Below are 9608 nucleotides of genomic sequence, written 5' to 3' on the forward strand. Positions count from 1 at the left end.
TTGTGAATATTTCATCCATGTTACAACGATTTCTTTCTTCTTAGGTAAATAACTATATAAATTTTAATACTTTACATATTATCAATTATGATATATAAGTTAATGTATCACATTATTCCTAACTTCTAAGGTTTCTCTTTAATTTTTTTTGTAGATTCACGATACTTCAAATGCTCGTAGAGATGATGATGATGATGGAGCTGAATCCCGTCCTTGATGCGTCGAGACTAATTTTAATGAGTTTGATATGCATATATTTCTTATTTTTTAGAGTACATTGTAATTCTAAACTTATTAAGTAAATTTTTAATCAGATATGACAATATTCATATTTCGAATGATCTGAGTATTTGTGTCAATGTATCAATGTAATATAGCTTCATATTGTTATAATGTATGTTTTATAATGTGTGTTTTATAATATGAATTGGTACTTTTATTTTTTTTTAAAAAAATACAATTTTCGACGCTTTTAAGCGTTGGTAAAAGACGTCGTGGCACAGTCCCGGCACGCTTATGCCGACACTTCAAACGCTTACATTAGCGTCCGCAAATGCGGATCTCTCAACGCTACAAAGCGTCGGCAATTGTCGATGCTTTAAAGCATTGGGAAAAACCAGAAAGAAAATCGTGAGGAATTTGTCCGTCGGGTTATCGCCGACGCTTTATAAGCGTCGGCAAATCAAAGCGTCGACAAATCACAGTTTTTGCTGATGCTTTCGTCGTGCATTGGCAAAAAGTTTAGCCACTCCAGTATCGCCAACCCTTTAGCGATGCTTCGCGAAGCGTCGGCGGAACTTTAGCCGACGCTTATAAGCGTCGCTAAAGGTCGCAAAAAGCGCCGGGATAGCTTGGTTTTCCTATAGTGATGGCTAGGAATATTTTAGAAAAGCTTCTGTAGGGGCCTACACCTCCGCTCTACCGACCCTTGTGCCAAAAGCTTGGTGAGCTAAATGATCACTCTAGGTCGAAACAACCCAATCTCTAGGTCAAAATGGCCCGAGCGCAATTTCGACCCGAGCATTAAAAGCTTGGAAAGCTAACTGATCTCTTTAGGTCGAAACGACATAAGTAGACTTCCGACCCTCGCGCCGAAGACTTAGAGGGCTAACCGACATCTCTAGATTGAAATAGCCCAAATGGAGTTTCAACCCTCGGGCCAAAGGCTTGGTGAGCTACCGGCCTCTTTAGATCGGGACGGTCCAAGTGGAGATATTGGCTTCCAAGCCAAGGACTTGACGAGCAAGCCAACTTTCTCAGATCGAGATGACCTGGAAGATCCAAGCCATCCATCTCAGTCAAGCAAAGCTAAAAATGGTGGGGGAAGGCAAGCATCTAGTATGCCGATCGATCCAACATGCCGATCGATCTAGCAAGCCGACCTATAGTAGGATGAAAAGCCGACATCCATAGCTCTTAGCACAAAAGGTCGATTCTAGCGGCTTTCAAAACAAATAAGGGTTTAAAGGCTACCAAAAGTTTTCGCACTTGATTGCACTCTCGACTCGTGACTTTAAAAGATGGGTGAGGCAAGATCAGCCCGAACCTATCTACAGTTGGCTAGCTTAACTACTTCCCTCGCCCGAGCCGAAAAGAATGGCTCGTACTCGAAAGTGAGGGGCAACTGATGTGGCCTAAACATGATCCATCCATCATGGGTCAACACGTAGCGAGCATTTTAAAAAGATTTGAATTTCAAAATAAATTGAATTTTTGGCGGTGTCCAAATAAGGAAGGAGATTACAACAAATTTGAATCCAAATAAGGAAGAAAGTTATGGGAATTCCTTGACTTTTGCCTCCAAATCATAATGGATTCATGCTCCCTCCTCTTTATAAACAAGGCCAAGGGATTCCAAATAAAGAGAGAGCAGCCAAAGGAGGGGGAGCAGCCAGACAAGAGGATCAACTAGACGCTCCCAAGCACAGATGGTGAGAATCTCCCAAGAAGAGGCTCCCAAGCTTTCGTGGCGACAAGCTCTAGTGGCGTAAGGCTCCCACAGAGAGGCTTTCAAGCTCTCATAAAGGCTCCCACAGAGAGGCTTTCAAGCTCTCATAGCTACCACTACGCCCGACTTCTCTTCTATAGCCATTGTCGCACACTACCTCCTCTCCAGATGGGATGCACGTCCCTATAGACCAGGATACATATCCCTTGAGGCCATCCTTTCATACCAACCAAGATTGGAGCACTGTGCGTACAGGACCTGCATCTTTGCAGACCGGGATGTGAATCCTTGAAGGCCGTCCTTCCGTGTCCACCAAGCTTCGAGCACCGTATGTACAGGACCTGTATCCTTGGAGATCGGGATACAAGTCCTTACAGGCCGCCCTTCTTCGCTAGCTAAGATTCGAGCACCATGCATACAGGACACACATCCCTGGAAACCAGGATGTAAGCCCTTGGTGATCGCCCTTCCATGCCAACCGAGATTCGAGCACCATGCGTACAGGACCCGAGTCCTTGGAGACCGAGATTCGAGTCTTTAGAGGCCACCCTTCCATGCCAATCAAGATCCGAGCACCTTGCTTACAGGACCTGCATTCTTAAAGACTAGGATAAGAGTTCTTCGACGTCGTCCTTCTATGCCAGTCAAGATTCGAACACAATACGTACGGGACCTGTGTCCTTGGAGACTTTCCTTAGAGGCCACCCTTCCATGCCAGCCGAGATCTAAGCACTGTGTGTACAGGACCCGCATCCTTGGAGATCTAGATATGAGTCTCTGGAGACTGGGATGCACAACCGCTGGCCAGAGCCATGCCGATATCCCAAACCAAGCTTCCGGTCTACGATCCCAGTCCACACATCCTTGGAGATTAGGACGTAAGTTCCTAGAGACTAGGACGCGTGACCTCTAACTAGAGCCATGTCGAGCTCCCAGTCTACACTCTCAGTCCACACATCTTTAGAGATCAAGACACAAGCCCCTAGAGACCAGGACGTGCGACTGCCAACTAGACTCATGCTAAGCTCGCAATCTACGCTCCTAGTCTACACACCCTTCGAGACCACGATGCCAATCCCTAGAGACTGAGACTTGTAACTGCCGACCAGAGCCATGCTGAACCCCAGTCCACACTCTTAATCCGTGCATCCTTAGAGACCGGGATGCGAGTCTCTGGAGACTGAGATGTAAGATCTTCAACTAGAGCCATGCCGAGCTCTCAAGCTAAGCTCCTAGTCCGTGCATCCTTTGAGACCAGTACGTGAGTCCTTGGAGACCAAGATGTGTATTCGTTGACTGGAGCCATGCCGAGCTCCTAAGCCGCGAACCAATGTCGAGCTCCTAAGCCGTGCTCCAATGTCAAGCCCTCCAAGTCGTGCTCCCATGCCAAGCACTCTAGGCTAAGTACTCCAATCTAGACACTCAAGGCTTAATGATCTAGGATAATCACTCTACTCTGATATTTTTTATTCTCTTGCTATTTCATGCTATTATTTCAGAGCATTGCCTAACTTAAGCATCGGAGGAGGCCTGGCTGGAGTCATCCCAACGGCCTTTCGAGGCGGCATTTCTCTTCTCTTTGTGTGCAGATCCACGACTATCCATATCAGTTGGCATTCTGTCTTTTACCACAGTGGATCAAGCGGGTTGATATGCACCCTCCCTGCCATCATCAGAACATGGTTAGGTGGTTATCAAAATTTATGATCATCACAAAACTATGAATCAGGCTAACTGGTTGGCATTCACTAAGGTGAATGGCTGCCTCCTATGAAATGAGCATGAGGAAGGCACAATCAGATTCTCCCTAAGGACAGCAATTGCAACAAATGCATCAAATAAATCCATAAAATATGGTCTTAAGAAGTCCAAATATCTCCAGAGAAAGAACATTGGGAGGCTATTCATTCCTAGTGTTTTATCAACACCAAGAGCACAGACATCAGATTTGTGCACTCCGGTAGAAGGATTGACAAGGTTTTATTTTAATTGGCTTCCCATTGCCGATGTAACTTCTCCCAATCACCTTGAAGTTTGTGAGGAGTGACCGTTTCCAAAGTGATTCCTCAAGAAGTTTGCAAATGAGTTCCTGAGCTCTACCTAATTGGAAGTCTTTTACCCATGAATGTTCATAAAGCAATGTAGCTCCTTCACTTTATAAGAGCTAGTAGTTTTATGAAAGAAACCAATATTAAGGGGAACACGATCAAAACTATGAGTTGACAAAAGCCTTTGAATGGTCAAATTAAAGGTCGAGTCAAATTGACTCAGAAGGCATCCAACACATCAATATGCACCGAGGGCAATATTTTCTTCGATCTTTGAATGTCCTCTCTTTCTAGCACCGGAATGCTCAAATGCAAATATTTTGGCATCCGAACCAAATTTTAAAATTTCACATGCTTCGAATCATTCACAATCTTGTAGAACATTGTAACAGTATCTAGTTTCTTGGAGACCAACCAAAAATTTGACGTCCAGACATTGGGATGCAAGGTTTCCGGTGTCTGAACTCGTCAAACTCCAGGAGGTGGATGTCAAGAGATTCGGATGCCAAGATGTTTTCATCCAAACTCCTAAAACCCCAAGTATTAACCATCAGAACCTTCTTATTGCCAGGCGCTTCGATTACACCAGAATTTTGAACTATATAAACGTTTTCAATCCCAGCAGATGGTCAAATTCCAAACCATAAATTCATTTTCTAAAAGATTCTTCGATTACAAATGACTATTCGATTACTCCAAACTCCAAATGATTCTCCCTCCAATTCCAAACCATCCAAAGATCTTTTCAAATTAATCCATAAATTCATTTTCTAAAACTCATATCAAACCGCTAATTTTTGGATTGCTAACAACACATCTACCCTCAATCCCAGAGTCATACGTACCTAAAGCTTTAATGCAAGAGAAACTATATCGAACTGGTACATAGAACGTGCTATGCTTTATAGGCGAGGAGAAGAATGGGGAGTCAATCTCTCTCAGCATCAGCATGGATCCCAATAAACTATAAAAGAGGGGGGGAAAAAAAAAAACAAGACAGCTCCACGCAGAAGCTTCCTGGAGTCCTGCATGGTGCGCCTAACAGCTAGAGTTTCCATTTAATTATAAATTATTTACATTATGGAAGGCGAGTAGTTATAGTAGAGCTGGAAACTCGTAAGACAGGAACACAATGTCGCATGATAGATACTCTCTGTTGGAAAAAGACCATTGCAAATTCCTGCAGAAATTCATAGCAATTGAATGCCACAAGCAAATAGGACGGAGATCACTCACCACTGAAGGGAGCAACAATACGTCATCACTAAGTACCGAGGAGGTGGAGACAAATAAATTCATTAGATTTCGTCTAACATTGGAACAGACAAAGCACACGGTACACAAATTTTACATCAGCACTATATACATCATCACCACTGAAGTAAAATCACAAATTTTATTCAGAACGTCCACATTCTGTTCTAGAATCATACTCTGAAGCTCCAAGAACTGGCAGTCAAACAAATATAAGGGAGAATTTCAGGCAGACTACGAACAGGATGCTTCCAATAAGACCGCCTCTAGATTGCACAGAAAGGACGACATATTAGCAGATGCAATAGCTGTCAATAGTCAAAAGATAGGTTTTGCAGGTTATGTAGCTCTGGTTGATGAGATTAACTGGTGAAATTCTCAACTAGAATAAGGTGATTGATCAAAATTAAACATTTTTCTAGAAAAAAGAATGATCAATTGAAGACATTATATATAAAATAGAACTATGATGGGCCTCAACAAGGGCACAGATTTTGTCATAAGAAATTCCAAAATAAAATAATTCAACTAGTTTAAGATCTAAAATAAGATGGAAGAGGGAAAGAAGAAATATATAGGAAACAAACAATTGATCGGCAATAAATTGTTAGAAGACTAGGTACAGAAGGATTGCACTTTTATGTTACATTGCTAATGAAGTTTATTTTAAAGCATAAAAGAACACTAGTTCTGTATCATATTTGATTATTACATCTCAAGTAGGTTTTGTTAGTAGTGTAAAGAGAATGCCTAGCTGTGAACATGGGATCTGAAAGTCACAAAAAATTAAAGGAAGAGAGAGAGAGAGAGAGAGAGAGAGAGAGAGAGAGAGAGAGAGAATATAAATCGAATCCAAAACGGATAAACAGGTTTGCAAAGAGAATTTGATAAAGACATTGTGAGAAATTGTTTTCACGCATGCTTTTCACATGATTTGTATGACATCCAAAGAAAATTCAGAGTTTCCAAGTAAAAACAGATTAGCTCAAGATAACCTGCCCTATTAAGAAACCTTTTCTATCAGGGTAATTTAACAAAGCATCTGCTTTAAGGAACTAAGTTAACAATCTTAAGAGCACAAAATAAGAGATGTCAATGCAGCAATATATAGAAAAGAAACATCTTGTTATAAATAACTTAGACGTATCTAAATTTTTTAAGTAATTCTCTGTCAAACAAAAGTAGCATAAAAGATCTGTAATACAGTTTACAGAATTACAAGCTCAGATATGAATAGACCTTTCTAATAGTAAATGTACCAAGTAGAAGGATGGGCAACATATTTGAAAATTGTTATCATAACATCCTGAAAGCTTGAATTGGAATGCACTCCAAAGCATGGTCCTAAACTTAGGGGGGGTCCATAAAAGCTATATGTCAAACCAGTGACAAAAATACATGCGACAATTGGTTGATAAAATCTTCAGGAATCATATGCCACTACACATGATCACAATAAAAAAGTAAAAGTTGGATAGGCATCTTGATACAAGCTAAGGAGTGCTTTATATTTTGTTTACACTTTTATTATGAATATATTATTTAGAGAATTTCAGAAAAGATAAAGGAGTGAATGCCTATTAAGAAATTTGAAATGAACTGTGGGACTTCTGATTAAATGGTCATAGGTGCTAAGGTTCACATATGGTTATAGGATGACATGATGTTTAATCAGAGGAAATGACACTATAGTACACAACCCTGATAGAAGAGAAATTTCAAAAAGAATCAGTTAGATCTAGTTACAGGTAAAGAAAAGCTATGAATTAAATCGCAAAATCAAAATCAAAAGAAGGAAGCCTCTAAACTAGAAATTGCAGATGAATTGGAAGCCTCTTAAGTTAGAAACTGAAGGGAGAATGTAAAGAAGAAAATGGAGAAGTGATAAACTTTGCAGTTCAGCAAAAGTTAAAAGAAGAATAAATGTGGAAAAAGAAATTGCTTACTAAAAGACCAGGAAAAAAGGAGGGCGATAGGAACAGGATAAGGCAAGAGATTGAGAAATAGACAATGAGACTCCAGTTTTTGGTGATGTGTTTTCTAGGATGTTAGCAAATTGCACACAGCATGACTAGAAGCAAAAATTATACATAACCCGTCCAATATGTACAAATTACTACCTATACTCTGTAACCTCAATCCAAGTAAACATGCAAAATCTAACTCTCCAAGACAACAATATCATTACTCTAGCCTTTTCCATTCTTAGATCCCTTTACCTGGAAAAGATCGTTCAAGAGAGGAAGAATACCTTACAGAATGACAATTACAAACATCAATTATAGATTCTTTCAACCAAAAAAAAAAGCGACAACATTGTGTGCAGTCAAAACAAATCCACAGACACAACAACCTCTTCAACAGATGTAGCAGAAGGATAATTGTTAATCCTGATAGGAGATTTTGGGATTTTTCTGAAAGAAGATAAACTGATTCCGACTACGAAGAATTATGCAGCCTCTTTCTCCCACATTTTATCAAAATTTAGGTTTCAAGCCATGAAATTCCCATCCGCGGCATGCATTGTATTAAAGTCCCACTAAATAAACAAGTCAGACATCAACGAAGGTGTCATTCATTTCAACAGATCTGACCAAATAAACAACCGCAAACCCTAAATCCCAAATTCAAGGTGTCATTCATTCGGAATAGCGTATACAAATTAAAATATCCATACACACCATGATATCAAAGATAACAAGAAGAAAAAGAAATATCCCTAAAGATCGAAATCCGAAATAGAAGCAGAGATCATGAAACGGAAAAACTAGCCAAGCCTGAAAGAAATTCAGCACTTATGTTAATGCTACCTATACGCTTCTCCGTAGGAGAGATCAGCAGGCGGTGACGTATCAGTCCTGCCTGTGCTTCTCGAGGCGCTGGTTGAGCTGGTCGAGGCGAACGACGAGGTTGGCGACGGCGAAGAGGAGCCAGTAGAGGAGGAGCGCGGCGGCGATGAGGATGACATTGCGCTGGCTGGTCATGATGGACTTCTCGTAACGGAGGTGCTCAGCCGGGGTGCAGGCGTGCTCCTTGGCGCACATCGGCCGGGTCTCGTACTTCCAGTAGATGTCCATCAGCAGGAAGAGGCAGAACGGCAGCACGGAGAGCAGCGGCTTCAGCGCGTTCCGCACCACCGCCACCATCCCTCTCCGGAGGCTGTCCAGCCCCGGGAGGGTCAGGAACAGAAGCATGATCGCCTCCGCCCCCGCCACGTACCCCAGCACCACCCACTCTAGAGCCATCTCCGGTGACGACGACGAAGAAAACCCTAACCCTAGGACGAGAACTGAGTTCTTTTCAGGAGCTCTGTTTTTCCTCTCCCCCTGGAGGGTGTACGAGAGAGAGTTCGGCGATGGGGAGGGGGAAGGGAAGGGCTTGGCTTTTAAGGCGGACGACGAGGTCGGTGATGGCTAGATGATTGACACAAGGCATGCGAAAGTTCTAGACGTGTTGCACTGGGCGAAGTATCGATCTGCCGTCCGGGTTATCCAAGGGAGGATGCGGACGGTTGATTGTTACATAGACATTAGACGCCCAACGGTCTGGGGATCGCAAATTTCACTCTGTCTCCGGTCGCTATCAGATGGCTGGAGCCCACAACACGCGTGTGGCTCAGAGTCAGAGCTCGGGTACTTTTCCCCCCTCGCGCTTTCCCTTCGCTGAGACGGAATGGGCGATTCCATGCCTAAAACCACCCATCCGAGCATTGCTTGTAACTTTCCAATATCACTTTTGTGGCCTACACACCGTCGCCTCTTGCCTCTTGGTTGGGTTAAAGTATTATTATAGTATACTTAGAGCGTATATAGAGCCAAGTTAGCGTATTTCTTATTGCAAGACTCGGTGGCCTAGGCTCACTCCAGTTGGCCGGCCCGGTCTTTTTTTTTTGGCCCAAAAAAAAAAAAATCAACACGTACTGCACACGTTCGTGAAAAGAAAACTCCATCGGAGAGTCTTCTTCCTCTCCGACTTGGTCGGACGGAATCCAACTCTAGATCAGCTTCCGATTGCGGCCAAGCTCTATCTTTACTTCTAACTCTTAGTCACTTTAGACCTCACCCATAATACACAACAATATAGAGGATAAATACTAACATTGGATCGAATAGATGCAAACTATCGCAAAATAAACACAAACTTTACTAGAATAAACATAAACTAGGCTCCAATAAATAGAAATAGATGTAAGAGCTCACTATCTTCCTTAGTCTTGTGTAAAAATAAACACAAACATCTTCAAAACAAATATATAGAAATTCCTCCAGAATAAATAAAAACTCTCCAAAATAAACATCTAGTTTGCAGTGATAAATAAAAATACTGTAGAAATAAACACCAACTTTACCCTTAATCTT

At 41.9% G+C, this 9608-nt stretch overlaps 1 protein-coding gene across 1 annotated transcript; it reads right to left on the reverse strand.

Moving 5' to 3' along the window:
* Positions 1-5272: 5272 nt before the first annotated feature.
* Positions 5273-8621, reverse strand: LOC103696169. Its single transcript, XM_039121159.1, has 2 exons — positions 8061-8621; positions 5273-5516 (listed from the first exon to the last, which is right to left on the reverse strand). The coding sequence occupies exon 1, from the start codon at positions 8493-8495 to the stop codon at positions 8103-8105; it is 393 nt and encodes a 130-aa protein (XP_038977087.1). The 5' UTR covers positions 8496-8621; the 3' UTR covers positions 5273-5516; positions 8061-8102.
* Positions 8622-9608: the final 987 nt, after the last annotated feature.

The sequence above is a fragment of the Phoenix dactylifera genome, unplaced genomic scaffold, assembly GCF_009389715.1.
Source record: "Phoenix dactylifera cultivar Barhee BC4 unplaced genomic scaffold, palm_55x_up_171113_PBpolish2nd_filt_p 000993F, whole genome shotgun sequence".
NCBI lineage: Eukaryota > Viridiplantae > Streptophyta > Magnoliopsida > Arecales > Arecaceae > Phoenix > Phoenix dactylifera.